Raw genomic sequence first — 21,532 nt, forward strand, 5'->3', positions numbered from 1 at the left:
TCTTTATGTAGCAAAGGAGACTTGGCAAGTGTGATTAAGTTAAGGTTCTTGAAACAGGGAGGTTATTCTGGATTATCTGAGTGGACTCAATATAATTATAAGGGTCCTTTTAAGAGAGGGGCAAGAGCCAACTTCACACTTGCCAAGTCTCATCAGAGCCAGATAAAGGAATGGAACAGGGGACTCCGAAGTTGGACTGATGTGTCTTGGAGAGAGGTGAAGAGGCCATGGGCAAAGAAAAGCAGCAAGGCCTTTAGAATCTGGAAAAGTCAAGGAAAGGAATCCTTCCTTGGAGCCTCCAGAAGAAATGCAACTCTGCTGACACCTTAATTTTAGCCTCATAAGGGTCAGAGGTTGTACTGTGATGTAACATGTCCCACAATACTCAGCACTTGGAGTATGTGGGTATATGAATGGAACCAAAATTTTATCTGTGAATAGTGCTTCTGTAACATATTAATATAGGTAGGGAGCTGCCTCCTCCTCAATACTTACACCATTTTTTTGTTAGATATTTCATGAAACAAAATTTGTCAGAATTCCTATGTATAGCACAGACCTGCAGCCACACTACCCAAAGCAAGTATACCTGCGCTGATGTTACGCATTTCATCAATTAAATAAAAATACATGAACTATTGTAAAGAAATAAGTGACTTACTTTTTGGTTGTTACATGAAGAGTTAATCAAAAAAATTACATAGGGAAAAACAATGAGAAAGAGGTAGGCAGTTTATTAAGAAAAATATTTCCAAGAATTTTAAGATATATGCGGTAGTTGTTAGCTTTCTGATAACTGTCATTTGATATGACAACATTTCTAATTCTAGTTAAATAAATGATTTTGTATTCATATGTGTGTGTTTTAAGGTGGTCACTCCAAAATGTTTAAGTGTTAGATCGCAAGGAACTTGGACCTACCCCTGCAGGTCAATAGGTAGACAGAGTAGAGGCACTTGATCAGGCAAACTTTGCAGTGAATCCTACTTCAGTACTGAGAAACCAGAGCTGCACATGCTAACGGAAAGGGATTGTGTCAACAGTGCTCCTAAACGGAGCTGGTCCTTCCTGCTCAGTTTGCATTCGAATTCAACCAAAGATGATGAGGTAGAATACCGGTATGAAGTCAGGAAAAACTTCATAGGATCAGATCTTTACTCTGGAACTTTGAATGAGTTCCTGGAATCTTTTTGCATCTCAGTTTTCTTTTCCATATACTGCTGTGTTTAAGGCATGAACTGTCTGAGTTCAGATCTCAGTTTTGCTATCCACTGTGTGATCTAGGGGAAAACCAAGCCACTTAGCTTGCTAAACTTGTTTCTTCCTCTCTGAGTAAGATAACAAAGTAATAATGATTCTAACCTCAAAGGTTTGTTGTGGGGATTAAATGACACAATGAATCTAAAGTGCTCAGCACAGTATTAGGGAAATATAAATTTTTTAATAAATGGTGCTAATTATTCCTCCTTGCTTAAAAAAACTCTAAATTAAACTTTAATTCTGTCTCAGTAAAATGATGTAAAGGAGAAATAATTAAGTAGAACAAGAAAAAAGAAAATAAGACTAGAATCAAAATGTGCCATATTTCTCAGTGTGCAGGTTAACAATATCTGAAAACATTTATCTACGTGTTCAAGGTCATATGACTCCACTCACATATGTGCATGTGTGCTTGCTGGGGGCAGGCGCAGTGAAAACAAGGTTAGAGCCAGCTAGGGATGGGAAGCTGTCATGTTTGCAATGCCATATCCTAGGTATCTGCCCCTGTGTGAGGTCACCTATTCAGATGTCCTGATCTTTACCCCTGCTATCCTATCATTTCGGGAATGCTAGACTTCAGGAATGCTAAATCTCAAGGCAGGTATAGGCCCCTGGTTCCATCTCCTCATTCCACCTGAGTTGGCCGAGACACTTTGCTTATCATCTCACACTTTAGCTCTGAGTTTGCTACAACAGTATTTCAGGGGTGTGGACATAATAATGCCCTGGTGAAGTTGCTACTTAGGTTAAGTGGGAAACGAGTAGAATGGAAGAGATTTATAGTTTGGGGAAAAGAGTAAGATCTACAATGATAATGAGATTCCTTACCTGTCTATTAGCTTGTCATAACCACAATGAAATACCTGAGAGAAGCTAACTTTATAAAGATAAAATGTTCATTTTTGCTCGTGGTTCTGGAAGTTCAGAGTCCAACCTTGGGCAGCTCCACCAGTTGGGCATCTAATGAGGGCATTCTTGCTGGCAGTCTTGAAGTGGCCCAGAGAATCACATGGTAAGAGGCGGTGCGTAAGCCTACGTCTTTCTCTATAAAGCCACCATGGTGCAGTCATGGAGTCTCTACCCTAGCAACTCAATACATTTCAATCACCTCCCAAAGGCTGAAACTTCCAATACCATAAATGAATTAAGCTTCCACTCTCTTTGTACCATTAACCTAAGAGTTTGGGGATCAAGTCTTTATCACCTGGGCTTTTTTAAGACATTGCACACCCAAACTAATATCCAAACCACAGAACTACCCTTCTATTTAATAAATGCAGTAATTTTTGTCACTGAATTTAACACTTTTGAACACACAGATCCTTTGAGATTCAGAAGAAACTTCATTTATTTTATTTTATTTTTTTGCAAAAAATATATTTGTGGTGCTGGTAAAGCACCATATATGTATATTCTAATAATGATCATGTTTATACAATTACCTCATGTAATCCTCAAAATCTTTCCATTAGGAATTGCAAGATTAGTGTCAATTGTTTGTTTATCAGGAGAATAAAACTCTAAAACATTAAAGAAGTTGCCTTAGATTGCTCCAAACAGCAGTAACCTGTCTTCCCACAAGGGACATTCACACATACAAATGAGTGCCCTAAAAAACAGAGATGCCCATATTACTATGAACACAGTCTGTATGCATATACCATTATGTTTATTGAGTGTTAACTCTTGGAAGATTCATTAATGATTCAGGTTATCAGCCATATAGAGTTCAAAACCATTCTTTCTGGGTTTGGGGAAGGAGGGAAAAAGAAGAGTGGCTGAAAATGTCTAGAGCAGGACACAGGAGACGTAACAGGAGCTCGGGAAGATAATTAGCATTCAGGTGTATGGGATGAATGGTGGCTTTGCGAAGATTCCCATCTCCCAAGAATGCCAAGGAAGCAGCAGCACATTCCTGCTACCACAGGCATCACAGAACCAACAGGAAAGCCACAGGCCTGAAGGTTCCATATGGACAGATGGCAGATGGTTGACAATTTCTCTGTGGCAATCTGTGTGGAGGAGATCTCACTCACATAAGGCCTTGGCCTGAATCAGAATTTTCAAGCAATGCAACTTCTAGAAAGTATAAGTCCATTAAGAGTTCTGATACTTAAAAGTTTTTGGTGTGCCAGTAGAATGATGTCTGAAAACAGACAGTTGAATTTTAGAAAAATAAATGGTAGCTTATACATGTGAAATGGTAGCCTGATACTGCAACCTATTATATGGCCTTGAAAAACAAATGAGGAAATAAAATGGCAGCAGCAAATGTATACATTCATTTAGAACCTTAGTAGTTAACTTTTGAAGGGTCATTTTCTATTTTCTCTAAAACAATCAAGGGATATTTTCCTATCCCCTTATCTGACCCTCACTAAAGGTTTAAAACCCAGAAAAAGCCATCAGATTCATTCACTTGAGCTCTCCCTCTGGCAAAACCTCTCAGAAAGAGATTGATTCTATCTACTGCAGAGATCTCACATACCTAAAATGTAGCATATTCCAAGGTAGACACTGCATCCTGGGGTCCTTATCTCAAAAGGAGCACTGGTGTCCAGAAAATACAAGATTTACTTTCCGACTCTCAAGCATCCTCAAGTCAAAAGTTTGTAATCTCCATGACAAAGAACATATTTGGAAAGGAAAACAGATTGAAATTACAAATTACCAGGCACATATACTGTCTATTCATTTTATTTCATGATTTGCCTCAGTTAAAATTCTGAGATATTTCTCTCTCTCTCTCCAAATTAGCCTACTACGGCCTGGCATTCTGGTGCAGTGTGGAAAGCCATCGCCTGTATGAGTGCCAGTTGGATTCACAGCTGTTCCACTTTCAATACAGCTACCTGCTAATGTGCCTGAGAAGGTAGGAGAGGATGGCCCAGGTGCATGTGCCCCGTACCCATGTGGAGACCCTTGGCTTTGACTTGGTCCAGTCCTGACCATTGCGGCCATTTGAGGAGTGAACTAGCGGATGTAAAATAACTCTCTCTTTTTCTCTCTTTAATTCTGCCTTTCAAATAATTAATTATTCTTTAAAAATAAATAAGTTCAAAGAAGACAAGTATTTACTTTAAAACAAAAATTAGTTTGCTAAAATCACTGTTTTTCCTACCACGTGGATATAAAAAGGAGTGTACATGTAGTGCGTGCTGTTCCTGCTTACAGCCTTTCTTTTGGATTCCGACACAAATACATCTCTGACTTTCCTGTTTTGTGTTTTTACTCCTACGGTTCTTGCCACCCAGAGTGTCCTTCTCATTTAGTCCTGGGTAAATTTTCCTTCCTCAGCAAAATCCTCTCTAGTGTATTTCTTTTTAGAGAAAGAATAGGACTGGATTTGAAGTGTGCCATGTTTATAAGTGTGACGGTTAATAATATCTAGAAACACTCATCTGTTTGTTCCAGGTCACAGGACTCAGCTTGTAAGTGTGTGTGCATTTACCTGTCAAGGCACAGGTGCACGCCCCTTCCTCTCATTTTATTTTACATAAAAGCCTATGGTAGTGCACATTAAAGTAACTCTATGGTTCAGTGTTTACGTTCTCTCACACTTCATACGTTGAAATGCTTACTGCCAAGGTGATTGTATTAGGAGGTGAGGCCTTTAGTAGCAATTACATAATGAGAGCACAGCACTTATAAATGGGGTTGATGCCTTTAAAAAGAGACCCGAGAGAGAGACCGCCTTCCTTCCATCAAGTAACATTACAAGAAATCACTGTATACGAACCAGGAAGTGGGCTGTCACTAGACACAGAATCTGCCACGATCTTGAATACCCCAGCCTCTAGAACTGTGAGAAATGAATGTCCGCTCTTTAAGTTACACAGGTTATGGTATTTTGTTATAGCAAGTCAAACAGATTAGCACCCCTTCCCACCTTAGAGCCCACGCCATTTCTGCCCCTGCTGCCATTCTAAACAGGCCTTCTCTTATGACCCAGATTAAAAGCATTAGTCTCCCTACTGGGTCCCATGAGTCGTCTCTCCATTCTCTGCTTTATTTCTTTCTCCTTAGTACCTATCACTAGCAAGCATCTTATATATTTTTATTTTGATTATTTATCTAGTTTATTGTATGTCTATCCTAATGTAAGATTTTATGTCTATCCTAATGAAGATTATTGTATTTCTATCCTAATGCCTATCCTAATATATATCTATCCATTTAATACACTATCCACCATCTACACCATTTGTTCCCATAATAAATATTTGTTGAATATTACACTATTATCATTATATGCAGCTTATACAGTGTATATATACAGTTATAGAGAGATGGTTCACAAATGTTTACTAAATTAAAGAGTAAAGGGATAACATTCTTTCTTATAATTGAGATAGGATAGAAATTTTAGCCTAATACATGAGATATTTTTCTAATACTGAAGATAATAGTATTTTCTGGACAATGGAAGCAGAGCTGTTTCACCAGAAAGTATAATAAAACAAAGTATCCATAAATTGTTCTAATAATACTGAGTATTTCAATACTTCTTTTCAGTAAGATAACTTGAAATTCTATAGTAAACATTTATTGAGTACCAGTACTTACTAGGCCTCCTAAGTAGTGACTGCAAGTACTAAGCTGTATACAAAGTCAAATAATTTAAATTCAGCTCCAAAGTGTGCTGAAAAAATAGAAGAGGTAAACTATACTTGAATATTTCTGTGAAAAATATGTCTGTTTCTAGAAATATACATACTGTTTATTTACTTCAAGAGAGGAAAAATGAAACCAAAAAGTAAAATTAAAAACTCTAGTAGAGTAGAATCTAGAATATAGTAGCCAGTAGAACAGAACTAACCTAATGAAACTGAATTGAACAAGAAGGCCATGCCACCTTGTGGGTGCTGGGAGTATTTTACCATTCTCAATATCTTCTCTAAATAAAGAATGACCGATTAAAGAGTGAGTAATTGGGAAAATTTTTAAACTTTTCCTTATGGTGAATAAAACACATGGTATTTGTTTTTTGACAGTGGACTCATTGGAGGCATTTTTAAATCAAAATAAAATATATCTTGAACCTTTTTGATGAAAGAAATAGAACATATAATGAGGTTTAATGATTTGAAGAAAAAATCTTCAAAAACAAACTTGAACATCTACTTCAAGATACAAGCATGTACTTTCTCTTGCATTTCTCTGAAGTATGTATATTTTTAAGAAAAAAGCATGATTAAATAAAATCAATAATACATATATTCTGATATAGTGTCCTAAATAATAATCAAAAATTTGAATGTTTGTATGAACCTATACCAACTCATTGCTTAAAATTTAATTAAAGATATTACATGATGAGAATCATGATTTTTCAGAAACATCCCAAGTCCTAACCATGGCTATAAAATGCCTCTATTGCTTACAGATAAAGCTGTCATTATGTAAAAACAGGAAGCTGGGGGAAAATACAGACATTTTTTGCAGGCTAATTGACAAATAAAACAGCAAAAGTCTTTCTAGAAGGTTAAGAAAACACAATTTCTTATAGGAATAATTGTCTCCAATCTCCAATTAGAATGTTAGAATCATAAATTTCAATAATGGAAAGTACCTTAAATAAGATCAAGAAATCAATGACTCATTCTAATGAATTCTTTGGCAGTTAAACTATTCCACCTCTTTTTTTTTTTTTTTTTTTTTTTTTTTTTTTTTTTTTTTTACAGGCAGAGTGGATAGTGAGAGAGAGAGACAGAGAGAAAGGTCTTCCTTTACCGTTGGTTCACCCTCCAATGGCCGCCACGGCTGGCGCGCTGCGGCCGGTGCACTGCGCTGATCTGAAGGCAGGAGCCAGGTGCTTCTCCAGGTCTCCCATGGGGTGCAGGGCCCAAGGACTTGGGCCATCCTCCACTGCACTCCCTGGCCACAGCAGAGAGCTGGCCTGGAAGAGGGGCAACCGGGACAGAATCCGGCGCCCCAACCGGGACTAGAACCCGGTGTGCCGGCGCCGCTAGGTGGAAGATTAGCCTAGTGAGCCGCGGCGCCGGCCCTCCACCTCTTGTTATTCTTTACCTGAGAAGTTACAAAAAACTCAGCAGAGAAAATTTCTCTTTTAACAAAATATAACAAAAACAGAGTAATCAGTGTAACTGAACATTCCCTAAAGAGAGCTCATTGAACCCAGGCTATCGTAAAGATATCTGCAATAGTTTATTCCCAAGAGATATTTTTGGAATATATAAGGCGACTTCAAAAAGTTGATGGAAAATATGTATTATGAAAAAACTATGCACGGCTTTCAAAGTTTCCTTGCATCAAAATAAATTTATCTTTTAATTCTATTTTCCATGAACTTTTTAAAAATACCCTTATCCTGTATTAAAATTAAGCCAAGATTCTTCACCACAGAACCTTTCAGACATTAGTATGCAAATGTACTTTTGGAACATGTAGTATGCAGCTTTTTTAATAAAAAAATTTATTTATTTATTTATTTATTCATTTGAGAGGTAGAGTTACAGACAAAGAGAGGGAGAGAGAGAGAAACATCTTCCATTAGCTGGTTCACTTCCCAAATGGCTGAAATGGCTGGAGGTGAGCCGATCTGAAGCAAGGAGCCAGGAGTTTCTTTCAGGTCTGCCATGCAGGTGCATGGGCCCAATCACTTGGGCCATCTTCCACTACTTTCCCAGGCCGCAAGCAGAGAGCAGGATCAGCCGAGACATGAACTGGTGCCCATACGGTATGCCAGCACTTCAGGCAGAGGCTTAGCCTACAGCATTTGCCTGGAAACATTTTATCACAGAATCAATTTTATTTTTGCAGATATTTTCACATGTATAAAGTAGAAATTTTTAGAACTCTGATCTGAACCAATTTCTTATTTTATAAAGACGGAACTGAGACAATATGAGTATATAACTTGTCCAACCCAACAAAATTAAATAATGCAATAGGCAGACTATGATTCAGTCTTTTGTTAACCCTTAACTGAGCGATTTACTCCTTGCATGATGTCATACAGCATATATTCTTTCCTAATTCAAAATTTGCTACTCCAAAAATTTGCTACACAAAATTGCAATTCAAAAATTGCTACTCCAAAAAATGCTCGTTGACTTTTTTTCCTAATTTTATATTGTATCTTAACATAATCATTGATCACCTAAAGATCCAACACTTCAACTCAGCCCCACCCCTAAAGGTGACACTTCCCAAGTGGCATCTCTGTGGTTTCCTCAAAGTGAGACCACTGGATAAGAATAGTAATACAAATTAGTTCGATTAACTATAGAATTTCTGCCTCTCTTGGTTTCAAACCCAGATGTGTAGTCAAATTTGTTGGCTGTAAAATGTTCATTTTGAGAAAGTGTCCTTGACTATAAATGAAATGATTCAAATATTTACAGAGAAATTTTCATGCTTACTCAGTGATGTGAAAAACCATGGCATTTACCAAAAATAGGCACTCATACGCTCAAGCTCTGACTTTCATGTGGAGGAGTGGGTAGAAGGGGAGGATGTGGGGCCATGGAGTCAAGGGTAGTAAAGGTGTGTTGTTCTCCAGCTCATGGAGCAAAGTTGGGTAAGTCTAATTACTTACCTACTATTCCTCGGCCATTGAAGTATTGGCTTGAAAGCCCAAGGTGAGTCTGCAGATGGCTATAGAACGTCTGGGACAGGGGTAAACATGGCTCTCTGGTGTACTTAGATCCTGATCTGGCACAGAGATGCGTTCAGCTCTACTTATTAGAGAATCCCTTACTGCTTTACTAGCTTGACAAACATTGACACTTGCTCTTTAGCAAACACTGCTTTTTAGCTCTGCACTTGATAAATTATTTTAAAAACAACAATACAAAACCATGGGAACTATCAGCTATGACCTCAGTTTAATATCCAAGGATTCCACTTTCAGAATTGACTCCCATCCATCCATTTGATGCCATTCATGAAAATAAGGCATCCTTATTTCCTCATCTTGTCCCCTGTGTGCCTAATCTAAGAGAACTCAAGATTATGTTGGCAACACTACTGCTTTTTTTTTTTTTTGTCAGAAAAATAAAAAGATAACAAAGAGGAAGTTTAAGACTGTTACTTGGGCAATGTGGGCCCTAAAATTCAGCTACTGAACATCATGTTGTGGTTTTGTTTTATTTTACAGTGTCTGAAATTCTCATCTTAAATGGACAACTGCTCAGTTTTCAAAGTGCATTTTTCAAGCTCCTGTCAGCCCAACTCTTTATGAAAATACAAAAAGAAACAATAAGGAAAAATACTGAATATTAAATCTTTCTTCAGCCCACTGTCTGATTTTCTTAAGGTCTGTGCTGATATTTTTAGGTTTTGAACACATATAAAATTTCATGGCTGTTTTAATATACATACAGGCTTGAAACAGATGAAAGCTTCCATCTGAATGATATAGATTCCCACTCCCACACACAGTACTCAGACAAAACACATGAAACTAAGTTTAACTATTCCAGAGAAAAAAAAAAAGCTAATTCAATCCTGCCAGGATTTGAAGCTGAGATTCTAAGGATTTTAGATATTGCAAATCTGTTCTTTAGCTTTTTAACACACTCCCTTGTATCAGGAACTCTCACATGGAATCACATCTCAAGATTCATGTGGTCTCTATATAGTCTTCATTAGTCGATACGGACATAATCCTGGGGTCAGCATAAACAAGGGTATTGAGTAAGCAGTCTGAGGAGTTTCTTCTCCGGGATTAAAGGCAAGGTCCTGGGGTTAGCATTGTGGTGCAGAAGGTTAAGCCGCTACCTGTGATGCTGGCATCCCATATGAGTACACTTCAGTATCAGCTGCTCTACTTCTAATCCAGCTCCCTGACGATGTGCCTGGGAAAGCAGTGAAAGATGGTCCAAGTGCCCAGCCCCTCGTGTAGTGAACTAGCAGATGGAAGACCTCTCTCTCTCTCTCTCTTTCTCTCTCTGTCTCCCCCCCCACTCTACCTTTCAAATAAATAAAATGAATCCTTAAAATCCTTAAATAAAATAAATCCTCAGATGCTTCTGAGATGACTAATTTCTGTTCCTAGAAGACAGAAGAATATGTGAATCAATGAAAAACATGACAGTGGTCTTCTGGATGACTGTGGTAGATTCCCAAAGCATGAAGCAGAATCTTTTCCTGGAAATATGCAAATTTAGTACTTCTCTATTATACTCTATGGAGTTAGAGATTTCATTTCCACGTCAAAGACAGATTGAATAAATTATTTTAGGTTGAATCCGAATAAAAGAATTTTACTGGAAAAAAAAGAAAAACATTACAATGAACAATGAGAACTTTCTATCTATATATAATGAAATCATATAGGAAAGAAGTGGACAGACCTTATTGTGAGAACTTACTGTGTTCTGTGAAATATATAGTTTTTTAGACACCTTATTTTTATTTCAGTAGGCCCAATAAGTTTAATAAGAGAATTTTATATCTCCTTTTTAAAAAAGATTTATTTCTCTATTTGAAAGTCAGAAATACAGAGAGGGAGAGGGGGAGGGAGAGAGGCAGAGAGAGAGGGGTCTTCCATCTACTGGTTTACTCACCAAAGGGGCACAAATGCCAGGGCTGGGGCAGGCCAAAACAAGGAGCTTCATCTGTGTCTCTGACATAGGTGGCAGGGGCCCAAACATTTGGGCCTTATCCTGCTACTTTTTCCAGGCCATTAGCAGAGAGCTGGGTTAGAAGTCGTGTAGCCAGGATATGAACCAGTGCCCTTATGCTGGCCCATATCTCCTATTTTTAGAGTGAAAAACCTAACCTCATACATTAAATGCATTGTCTAAGTTTCCACAGTAACTAGGAGTGCCAGAATTTGAAAGCACTAAAGCCAATTAGTACTTGAGAATAACTCAGTTTACCCCAAAAAAGAAAATTACCAGAAAAGGTAGTGGATGAATGAAATCTATATAGGGAAGGTGCCGTGGCTCAAGAGGCTAATCCTCCGCCTGTGGCGCTGGCACACCGAGTTCTAGTCCCGGTTGGAGTGCCAGATTCTGTCCCAGTTGCCCCTCTTCCACTCCAGCTCTCCGCTGTGGCCCAGGAAGGCAGTGGAGGATGGCCCAAGTGCTTGGGCCCTGCACCTGCATGGCAGACCAGGAGAAGCACCTGGCTCCTGGCTTCAGATCAGCGTGGTGTGCCGGCTGCAGTGGCCATTGGAGGGTGAACCAATGGTAAAGGAGGATCTTTCTCCCTGTCTCTCTCTCTCTCACTGTCCACTCTGTCAAAAAAAAAAAAAAAAAAAAAAGGAAAAGAAATCTATATAGGCAGATAGCAACTTGTCCACATTCAGTCATTATCTGAACCTTCTGCAACTTTTTCACCTGTTGGGAAGATGCATCAGAATGGAAACATACACGTGAGGTCTTAGAATGAGAAAAGAGGTGTTGCTTCTAGTTATTAGTAAGATAAAACCATCCCATGTTTCTAAATAGGAAAATTAAGCTGCCAGTCTGGGACCACTGTCCTGCAGACCCAATTTCATATTTCCAATGCAAAACATCTACAGATTCCACTTTTGTTGTGAAGTTCAATGGCTTTTTACAATCTAATAAATACCGTAAGATAGGATAAGTCCTGATCCATTCACTAAAATACTGTGATCATGTTATTAGGAAGTATGACAGTTCATGAGAACTTACAAAGGAAATCTCAGTGTACGTCTTCTATAAACATGAAATCTTTTTTTTTTTTTTTTGACAGGCAGAGTGGACAGTGAGAGAGAGGGACAGAGAGAAAGGTCTTCCTTTTTGCCATTGGTTCACCCTCCAATGGCCGCCGCGGCCGGCGCACTGCGGCCGGCGCATCGCGCTGATCCGAAGCCAGGAGCCAGGTACTTAATCTGGTCTCCCATGGGGTGCAGGGCCCAAGGACTTGGGCCATCCTCCACTGCACTCCCGGGCCATAGCAGAGAGCTGGCCTGGAAGAGGGGCAACCGGGACAGAATCCGGCGCCCCGACCAGGACTAGAACCCGGTGTGCAGGCGCCGCAAGGCGGAGGATTAGCCTATTGAGCCACGGCGCCGGCCCTAAACATGTAATCTTAATATAACATTTGATAAACTGCTAAAAATGCTGTCCACTGAAATGCACTTTTCAGCTATCAAAAAATAAAAACCTCAAAACTCTCATTAATACTTCCAAAGTTGTTTTCACAGTATTACTGCTCTCAGATGAGCTCTTATACAACAAGGGCTGCCTGTGGTTGCAGATATAGGGAAACAGTTCTCTGTGGGGTGGGGAGGCCTGTTTTATTTCCACACATCTGAAAGAGAATCATCCATCTTTATTCCACGTCATCTTTTCAAGCAAGTTCGTATCATAGCCTTTGACTATAGAGACAGTGACTCTGTCCAGAGCAAAGAACAAGTTTTCTTAAGCTTTTGGAAGCTGGAAATAGTGTCTCCCTCTAGAACAAAGAGCAGTGTGCATACTGATCATTATTAAATGCTTTGGTCCCCTAAGCTCATATTTCCTCTCCTTTTACCATGTCCCATTATGTGTGTAGGTATCATTGGGCCCTCTTCACATCACGCTAAGCAAACTGGATCTCAAGGAACTGGCTCAAAAATGCTCATTCTCTAGTTTATTGATGTAATTAATAAGTTATTCTTTGTCTCTGCCATAGGAGTCTGTGTCTCCTCCCATGCTAACTTGGCTTATGGTAGAATCTATTGCCAGTGCTTTGCAGTTTTACAGATAAGGATGGGATGCTGAAAGAGACATGGCTGTATAGAACAGGAAGGATGAGGGATTCAGAAGCCAATTAAAGGTACCTGAGGGTAATCCACACAAATCAGTACTGAATATGTTGGTCAATTATACAGTGTACTGGGCAATAAATGTTTCTCCTCGCTATTGCCTGTTAATGTGAAGTCATATGGAAGGTGCTGAATACTATGAAATAGGTTCAAAGATCAGCTCAAATGCTGTTCTGATGGTTGTAAACCTGCTGCCAGTTGGGAGTGAGGGGAAGACACTTCCTTTCCACTCTGGTGGTTAGCATCAGGATGTCTATATACAGTACTAAGATTCATCCCAGGTGTGTCCCCTATCTGAGGAGTGTTACTGAGATACATATGCCTATCTTAAAGGAGGGAAAGTTTTGACTATATAGGTAAGAACCTGAGACATTAATAAAACTTGACCAGGTACTCTTAAGAGATGAAGGGCAGGCTATACAATACTTCTTAAGGAAAAAATGGAAAAAGTAGGCCCATCTTATGGCTAATTTCTCCTATCATGCAAATCATAAATCTATTTGAAGATTACAAGAAAGGACTTTAGACTTTTTGGTAATAGGTCTTGAGTGAAAGAAGAGAACTTTGGCCTTTTCAGGGAAATTTCTCTAAGACAAACTCTCAAGAGAAATCAGAGATGAGGTGTTCATGACTACTTGAGATCTTATTGCTCTGTGTGGACCTACAATTCTGTGGAAGGTAACCCACTGAAGAATGAGAAATTGACTCAGAGAAATTTACATAAACTTTTGTGATCTTTTTGCTCTGCAAATTTCTTCTAGTCCTTAGGATGGATTTGGGAAAGAACTTAAGATGATTTCATGATAACATCCAGCAAGTTCCCTAGAATAAGATATATTCTCAAAGGACTTTGATGCTGTTCAAGCTAAACCTAAATCATCTACAGAGATCAAACTTTGCAATCCAAGCTGTAAAGTAGCATGTTTTTGCCTGTGGAGTCAAGGCATCTCTAAAGGTGAAATAGGAATGATTCTGTTCTTGCTAGCTGATAAAAAGCTTTTGGTACAGCAAAAACAGGGGACATTTGCTTGGTTGAGCTATGAGCTCAATATAGTGAAGACAATGCTTTTCTTTTTAAAAAAAATTATTTAAATTATGCAAGTTTAGGAACATGGTGACACTTCCCACCCATGCTCCAACCCTTTTTCCTCCTCCCTCTCTTATTCCCACTCTTAATTTTTACAAAGATCTATTTTCAGTTTACTTAATGACCATAAAGTTAACCCTACACTAAGTAAAGAGTCAGTCTCCAGAGCAAAGGATAAGCATACATATTGACTGCTTACTATAAAAGATACCAGTCTGCTATATGCAGGTTCCTCTCATGTAACAAAATTTACTACATGTTCAAATATTATCTGGCCCTCTTTGTGTCATCCTGTGGGAATTAGAGCCCAGGGAGTTGATTCCCTGGTTACTATTGTTGCTTTGAGTTAGAAACTGTCCTATGTCTCTGAACCAAGAGTCACGTGTCTTCTACCAGCAAACTGTGACAGGCTAACTTGTTATCTTGTAGGTACAGTAAAATCTCACACCTTTCTTGGTTCCTGATATGAGACAAATTTATAACCTTCTGTTGGGACTTAAGAATTTTAATAAATATATACTTTATGTGTATATTTTTTATTCTTTTTGTTGTTTGGAAAAACATGTAAGAAACATTTCATGAAGGTACGTAACATGGCAAGGAGGAGGATAATATTGAGATATAGCTCTTCTTTTTAAAAAAAATCATCTATTTATTTATATCAAAGGCAGAGCAACAGAGACAGAAAGAGACACATACAGGTCACTCCCCAAATGGCCCACAATATCAAGAGCTGGACCAGGCCAAAGCCAGGAACCACTAACTCCATCTTCGACTCCCACACAGGTGACAGGGTCCAAAGTACTTGGACCATTTTCTGCTACTTCCCAGGTGGCATTAGCAGGAAGCTGGACTGGAAGTAAAATAGCTGCGACTCATACCCAGCACTATGATACAGGATGCCAGTTTGCAAGATACAGCTTAACCCACTTCAGTACAACATCAGCCTTTTGTTCTTCTCTTACAGTTGGTTTTAAAGCTTTTTTTGTTCTATTGCCTGAGACCCTATCACTGAGCTTTATCTTTTGAGGACTAGAAAAAAAAAAAGTGACTGATAATCATGGTAATCCCAGCAATGGAATATATGAAGCCAACTGGTGGTCATTCATACTTGAAGGTAATCAATCAATTTCCTCTGTTTCCCTAGCTGGAATCATCACCAAGAAAGAAAAGAAGTGTGATGTATTTATGCAGGGTAAGTGAAGGGAGGCAGAAAAAGAAAGAGGAATATTTAGCCTGCACATGCCATATGATTTTAGCAGTCAGAATGCTGTATGACTACTAGACATACCTGTAGGGAAATATTATAAAAGGCACAAGAAAAATGATAGTGGATCATCACCAAAAACAATCTGCTTCCAGATCACTAGAGATCATCCAGCAACCGTGGTGGAAGGTAAGATTGATCGAGACTGCTCTGCTGTATCTCAACTACATATTGATCAATGAGTTGTGCAGTAAACTTGAATAACTGAAATATCTCATTTCTTAAAATGGAGTTGAAGGTAGTGAGACTGAAAGATTAGTCTCAAGAAGCCAAACTTTGAGAAAGTTAAGATACTAAAACTTCACGAAGTCTATTATTAAAATTTCTAAAGGGCCGACACTGTGTTGTATCAGGTAAAGCTACTGCCTGGAGTGCCGGCATCCCATATGGGCACCAGTTTGAGTCCTGGCGGCTCCACTTCTCATCTAGCTTTCTGCTATGGCCTGGGAAAGCAGTGGAAAATGGCTCAAGTCCTTGGGCCCCTGCACCCACATGGGAGACTCAAAAGGGGCTCCTGGATCCTGGCTTCGGATGGGTGCAGTTCTGGCCTTTGTGGCCATCTGGGGAGTGAACTAGTAGATGGAAGACCTCTCTCTCTCTGCCTTTGCCTATCTGTAACTCTGCCATTCAAATAAATACATAAATCTTTTATTTTATAAAGATTTATTTTTTATTTACTTGAAAGTCAGAGAGTTACACAGAGAAAGGAGAGGCAGAGAGAGAGAGAGGGGTCTTCCATCCGCTGGTTCACTCCACAATTGGCCACAACAGCTGGAGCTGCGCCGATCCGAAGCCAGGAGCCAGGAGGTTCAACCAGGTCTCCCACGTGGGTGCAGGGGCCCAAGGACTTGGGCCATCTTCTACTGCTTTCCCAGGCTGTAGCAGAGAGCTGGATGGGAAGAGGAGCAGTCAGGACTAGAACTGGCGCCCATATGGGATGCTGGCGCTTCAGGCCAGGGTGTTAACATGCTGTGACACAGCGCTGGCCCCTAAATACATAAATCTTTTAAAGAAATTGCTAAAAAGGGGCTGGCAATGTGGCGTAGCAGGTAAAGCCTACAGAGCCAGCATTCCATATGGCCACTGGTTCGAGACTCAGCTGTTCCACTTCTGATCCAGCTCTCTTCTATGGCCTGGGAAAGCAGTAGAAACTGTTCCAAGTCTTTGGGCCCCTACATACACATGGGAAGCCCAGAGGAACCTCCTAGCTGCGGGCTTCTAATTGGCCCAGCTTTGACAGTTGCAGCCATTTGTATAGTGAACAAGCAGATGGAAGACTCTCTCTGCCTCTGCCTCTCTGTAACTCTGCCTTTCAAAATAATTATATAATTTTTTTAAAAAATTGCTAAATGAGTCACAACTTTTTTACAGTAGTTATTAACAAAAAATGTATTATTTTGAAATTTTGAAGAATATTGCTAGAAAAATTTATCACACAAATCTTTGTATTTCTCTGCAACCAAAATGTAAAAAAATATTTCTTTCAATCAAAAAAGTCTGTAAAATTTTCTTTCAAATCTATTAATTTTTCTTAAAGATAAAAAACAAGGTTTTACTAAATATTTGCTAATTCAAAGTGAATTCCATTTGGTAGAGGAAAGGATATATTAAATTGAGCTCTATTTTCAAACAATCTCTTAAACACATACTTTACTTTTAATAGTTTGTTTTACCAAAATAAAGTAACACAAAGTTTCCTTAATCAATGGCTTATCTGAACCTATATGTAACAGTTGTCATCCAAGGATCACTTTGCAGTATTTTGGATTTGACGCCCCTGTCCTATTTCTTGAATACAAACATGGTTGAAGATAAGAGGTGTCACATATTATTCCACATGTTAGAGGTCTCTTGTCTACTGTAGTCAAATGACTTTAGGAAATCAAAACCGGGAAAGAGTGGGTATCACATATGGCCCCAGACATCCTTTTCCATTCAATTATCTTGTTCCTCCTGCATAACTGAAAACCTGTGATACGGTCATTCACAATGTATAGCAGCAAAATCTCCTGAAAAAGAAAACAAGGAAGGAAGGAACAGTTTTAGAATGAGAGTGGGGGGAGGCAGGGTTTGAGGAGAGATTGAGATTGGGAATCAAAGGCTAGGAACTACAGGAAATGCTATGCTTAAAAAACCCAATGAATAGCCAGATTCTGTACTTTACCTTCTTATACAGTGCGACAAAGTCTCATCAAAGATTCTCAATTACACTTTTTTTTTTTATGTCCCCGCACCTCCTGGTTGGTGCCCCCCAGCCGCCAACCTCGCGCCCTTGTCTGGCCTTCCCCCTGCCAGGTGGCTGCCTCACTTCTGCCTTGGCCCTTGGGCACCGCTGCACTGGGGCGTGACCACTGAACTCCAATTACACTTTAAGATTTATTTGTGGGCCAACACCGTGGCTCACTTGGTTAATCCTCCGCCTGCGGCGCTGACATCCCATATGGGTGCGGGGTTCTAGTCCCTGTTGTTCTTGTTCCAGTTCAGCTCTCTGCTGTGGCCCGGGAAGGCAGTGGAGGATGGCCCAAGTGCTTGGGCACCTGCACCCACATGGGAGACCAGGAAGAAGCACCTGCTCCTGGCTTCGGATTGGCGTAGCTCCAGCTGTTGCGGCCATTTGGGGGTGAACCAACAGAAGGAGAACCTTTCTGTCTCTCTGTCTATAACTCTACCTGTCAAGTAAATTTAAAGAAAAAAAGATTTGTGTTTTTTTTTAATATTTTATTTATTTGAGAGGCAGAGTTACAGACAATGAGAGGGAGATAGAGAGAAAGGTCTTCCTTCCATTGGTTCACTCCCCAGTGGCAGCAACAGCTGGAGGATTTACCTCCACAGACAGAGGATTAACCTACTGCACCACAGCGCTGGCCCCATTTGTTTATTTGAAAGGCACCGTTACAGAGAAGCAGAGAGAGAGACAGAGAGATCTTCCATCCTCTGGTTCACTCCCCAAATGGCTGCAAGGGCTTGAGCTCTGCTGATCCAAAGCCAGGAGCCACGAGCTTCTTCTGGGTCTCCCATGCAGTTGCAGGGGCACAAGGACTTGGGCCATGTTCCACTGCTTTCCCAGGCCATAGCAGAGAGCTAGAGCAGCAATGAAGCAGCCAGGACTTGAACCAGCGCCCATATGGGATGCCAGCACCACAGGCAGCTTTACTGGCTACGCCATGGTGCCAGCCCCTCTCAATTACATTGTTTCATCCTATAGAAAATATGCCACAAACACACAGATAAACGTGTACACACACAGGATATACATATAAATGTGAATTTCTCTCTGGAAATACTTTGCTACCATAAAGATACTGAGTGGGAGGAACTTTTCTGTTGCTCAGAATACAGCATGTTTCCAAGATGAGGGTAGGAGCAGAAGTGCCCTTCAGTCCATAGATACATATCAGACCTCCCCACTTTGGTCAACATAAGGAAGGGAGAGTATGGGCAGTTAAACTCATAGAAAGAACTGTGCACGGAAGTTGGTTCCTTCCCTTCTTGTTCTAAGTGCCACACTTTGCTGCTTTCTCCACTTCAAACTCCTAAATACATATATCCAGACTACAAGAAGGCAGGGCAAAAGTTTTTAATTAGATATGAGATCCACATTTTAAAGAAGTCTTGACTAATTTTTAACTAGCGACTGGTAAATTATACATTACATCCAAGGTGCTGTTAGGGATGAGAAGAGCAATTGCTATAACACAAGTGAAGCTTTGATAAAATAAAACTGTTTTATTTATTCCTCAATAATTTAAGGCTCCTCAATTAAACATGATGCTTCATTTGAATCAAAAGATACATGCTAAACTTTGAGTAAGCCACCATCACTGTAGAAGATTAACAAAAGATGAAATGAAGCCCCTAGGTATCTGAGAAAAATGATCAATTCACAAATGTCATTCTCTGCCTGCTACCACTGAAGCTAGAAGACCTCTTGTGTTTTCAAATGAGGTTGGGATGCAGGTGTATGATGTAATGGTTAAGACACTGCTTGGGACACCCACATCCTTTATCAGAATGCTTGGGTTCAAGTCCAGGCTCTGCTCCTGGTTTTAGTTTCCTTCTGTTGCACACTCTTGAGGCAATGGATAATGACTCAATCACTTGGATGCCTACCACCCATATGGGAGACCTGGGTTGCATTTTGCAGCTTGTGGCTTTGATATGACCCTACCCTGGCTGTTGTGGGCATTTGGGGACTGCAGTAGCAGATGGGAGATTCTCTTTCTCTCTCTCTCCTTCTCTCTTTCTCTCAAATAAAAGAAACAATTTTTTAAAAGGTTGGGAGGGCATACACTTATTTGGGCATGATGGGATGAATGGGACTACAGAAAAGAAAGAACTTACATGAATTAAAGTGCCTACTAAGTACCAGTTATACCCTTTAAATATGTGATCCTACTTACTCTTCCAAGTGAGATAGACAGATAGATAGGGAGATAATTACTAGAACTAAATGTTAGAATGTTTCAACTAAAAGAGCCCACTAAGGTTATTTCAATTTTTTCAAAGCATAGATGTTTATTTTTAAAAATATGACAGTTTTGAAGATACAAGAACTTCCCACTATTATATTCACATAAACTTAAGGCATGTTGCCAGAATCATCTACAAAATCAAGTATAAAACTGGTGTGAAACAAAAATCTAAGTTCTATTTCTCTTCCTTGACAATTTCCTCAACCAGAAAATGATAGGATTGGCATAAATCTCTAAGGTACATTCCAACTCCTACAGTCTAAGATTCTTACATGACACAGTGTGAAGGATAAACCAAAAAGTTTACCTGTTTGTGTAAAGTACATCTAAATTAGCCAGGTCTAAGGCTGTGTCCAGACAAAGGCACCTAATCATTAGGAAGTTGAGGATTTCAACCGAACAGTAGATTTACAATTGCGCAGTAGACCAATGAAATAACAAAAAATCATACTAACAAAAAAAATCTTGCAATTAAAAAAAAAAAGTGTGTGTAGAATATTTCTACAGTCTCAGAATCTTTCCAATGATAAATAATACCTCAGCAAGCTCCTTTCTACTAGTATGGTGCTCCTGGATACTAAGTGGCATTTCCTCTGGCTTATTTTCCCCAGGGAGCCTTTGAACTTCAGCCTTTTCGGGTTTCACAATCTTGAATTAACCTCACTGAATGCTAAGGCTGGAACAGACCTTACTGTAACTTCTTCTTTTCACAGATGAGGAAACTGAGGCTCATTTTTTTTATGCACATTACCAATTCCAGTCATTTTGCTTCTTTATTTTCATCTCCTTAAGAAAATTTCCTCAGAAAATATTTTGTGTTTCTTCTACTTAATATTAAAGCCAAAACTACCTAAAGTATCTCGAAAGAAAAAACATCTTTTCCAGAAAGACTAGACATGCTGCAGTGAGGGAGAAATATGTGGAAAGAGGAAGTATGATAAAAGGAGGGGATTTTTTTCTTTGTTGGTTTCGATAAATTTCTCATCAGGTGATTTGTCATTTGTTGGGCTGAAGGCAATAAAAGCATAATTTCAGAGACTCCCTTAGGCTCCTCATTTGATTTAAAATAAACCAAAAAGGACTTTAAAAAATAAATTCTAAAAGGATACTTTGTTCTTTTTCTCTGAAGTGAATCCAAAATCAACAACAACAGAAAAATGAAACTGCTAAAGGAAAGGATGGAATGTCTTAATCTGGATTAGTTTGGTCACTGTTTAATTCAATTTAAGTTAACAAACTTTCACCGAGTATGTGATACATGTAAAGCACTATCGTTTTTGTTTTCCTGTCTTATGACCACATATCTCTGAACTTTAGAAGTCAGATGAAGGGGAGGTGACAGGATGTATAAATGAGAATTCAGAATATTTGACCCTTAAAAACTAAACTCTGTACTTTGGATAGATTCTAATAGATATATGATATCGCAAAAATATCTGACAACACCAAAGGAATGCCAATGCTCTTGTACCACTCGCCTTTTCCTAAGTTACTGGGCTCCGTCTCCTCAGTATTCTACTGGGATTAATATGCAAAAGAAAGCAGGGGATGCTGGCCCACTCTCTTGATTATCTCAGAAGTACTGTTCAGACACCACCGATGGGAGCAGGCATTCAGCGCAGTGGTTAAAGTTGCTGCCTGGAACACCTGAATTCATATCCAGACCCAGTTACTCTGCTTCTGTCCCAGCCTCCAGTTAA

The 21,532-nt window shown here is 39.4% G+C and overlaps 1 protein-coding gene across 10 annotated transcripts in view; it reads right to left on the minus strand.

Annotated features, from left to right (window-relative positions):
• LOC149124746 (uncharacterized) overlaps window positions 1-21,532 on the minus strand; it is a 77,070-nt gene that overhangs the window by 8,477 nt on the left and 47,061 nt on the right. For 7 of the 10 annotated variants that reach the window (XR_016213021.1, XR_016213014.1, XR_016213022.1 and 4 more), the window contains one exon: window positions 7,716-8,003. The exons of 1 other annotated variant lie outside the window; for it this stretch is intronic. Coding sequence is in view for 1 of the 9 variants with exons in the window: in XM_089303935.1 (XP_089160061.1) it covers window positions 7,991-8,003 (13 nt within the window). In the remaining 8 variants the exon portion in view is untranslated. Of the gene's footprint in view, window positions 1-7,715; window positions 8,004-17,061; window positions 17,370-21,532 lie in introns of those variants that run through there. 2 more of the 10 variants (XR_016213018.1, XR_016213020.1) reach the window with 1 other exon arrangement.

This window comes from Oryctolagus cuniculus, chromosome 9 (genome assembly GCF_051225735.1).
Source record: "Oryctolagus cuniculus isolate XC-2025 breed Fujian yellow rabbit chromosome 9, ASM5122573v1, whole genome shotgun sequence".
Classification (NCBI taxonomy): Eukaryota; Metazoa; Chordata; class Mammalia; order Lagomorpha; family Leporidae; genus Oryctolagus; species Oryctolagus cuniculus.